Here is a 603-nt window from a genome sequence, read left to right as displayed (position 1 = left end):
CTAATAATGAAATATACACTTTCTTCTGTTGTAATCATCAACATGTTTATATTTACTATTATTAATCCAAGTTTTATGCATTTTATTTTTGTTGTCTGAATCAGTATTTTCATTAAAACTGCTCTCCAATACAGTTGCTCATATACATAGTAGATAATAAATCTTACATTAGAATCCCAAGGATCCCTGCTACCACCCCTGGCTTGAAGATCCAAGAGATCACACTTAGGACTGTCTGCTGGTTGCTGTTTGTAAGATCCCATAGGAAATCTACATAATGATCATAATTCCTGAAGGGTCCGCAATAACGTGATGCATCACCTCTGAAAAGATTTTATAAAACATGTAAAATATACTGTAAAAGGGTATACAACCTTATACTAACAGTTTAATACAAAGTGACAACAAAACAAAAAATTAAAGCAGTATAAGAATAATATCAAATGTGGGGCCTTTTCACCAATTTTTTACTTTGTCCTCCTTGAATTATCTTCCATGTTTATTTCCAGGAAAGAGAAGTTAACATCAGTTTGAAATTCCTGAATATATACCTGCTTTACAAGTCAATTGAATCTCAGTGAATACAAGAATGCTCTTCACTGC

At 32.2% G+C, this 603-nt stretch overlaps 1 protein-coding gene across 1 annotated transcript in view; it reads right to left on the bottom strand.

Moving 5' to 3' along the window:
- Positions 1-323, bottom strand: part of LOC119581808 (transmembrane channel-like protein 7) — a gene marked incomplete at its 5' end in the record, with an annotated part of 86,652 nt that extends 86,329 nt beyond the window's left edge. Inside the window, 1 exon segment of the mRNA XM_037929941.1 lies at positions 168-323. Coding sequence (XP_037785869.1) covers positions 168-323 — 156 coding nt within the window.
- Between the last annotated feature and the right edge of the window lie 280 nt (positions 324-603).

The sequence above is a fragment of the Penaeus monodon genome, chromosome 15 (genome assembly GCF_015228065.2).
Source record: "Penaeus monodon isolate SGIC_2016 chromosome 15, NSTDA_Pmon_1, whole genome shotgun sequence".
In the NCBI taxonomy this organism is placed as follows: Eukaryota; Metazoa; Arthropoda; class Malacostraca; order Decapoda; family Penaeidae; genus Penaeus; species Penaeus monodon.
This window is presented reverse-complemented; position numbering and strand designations above follow the sequence as displayed.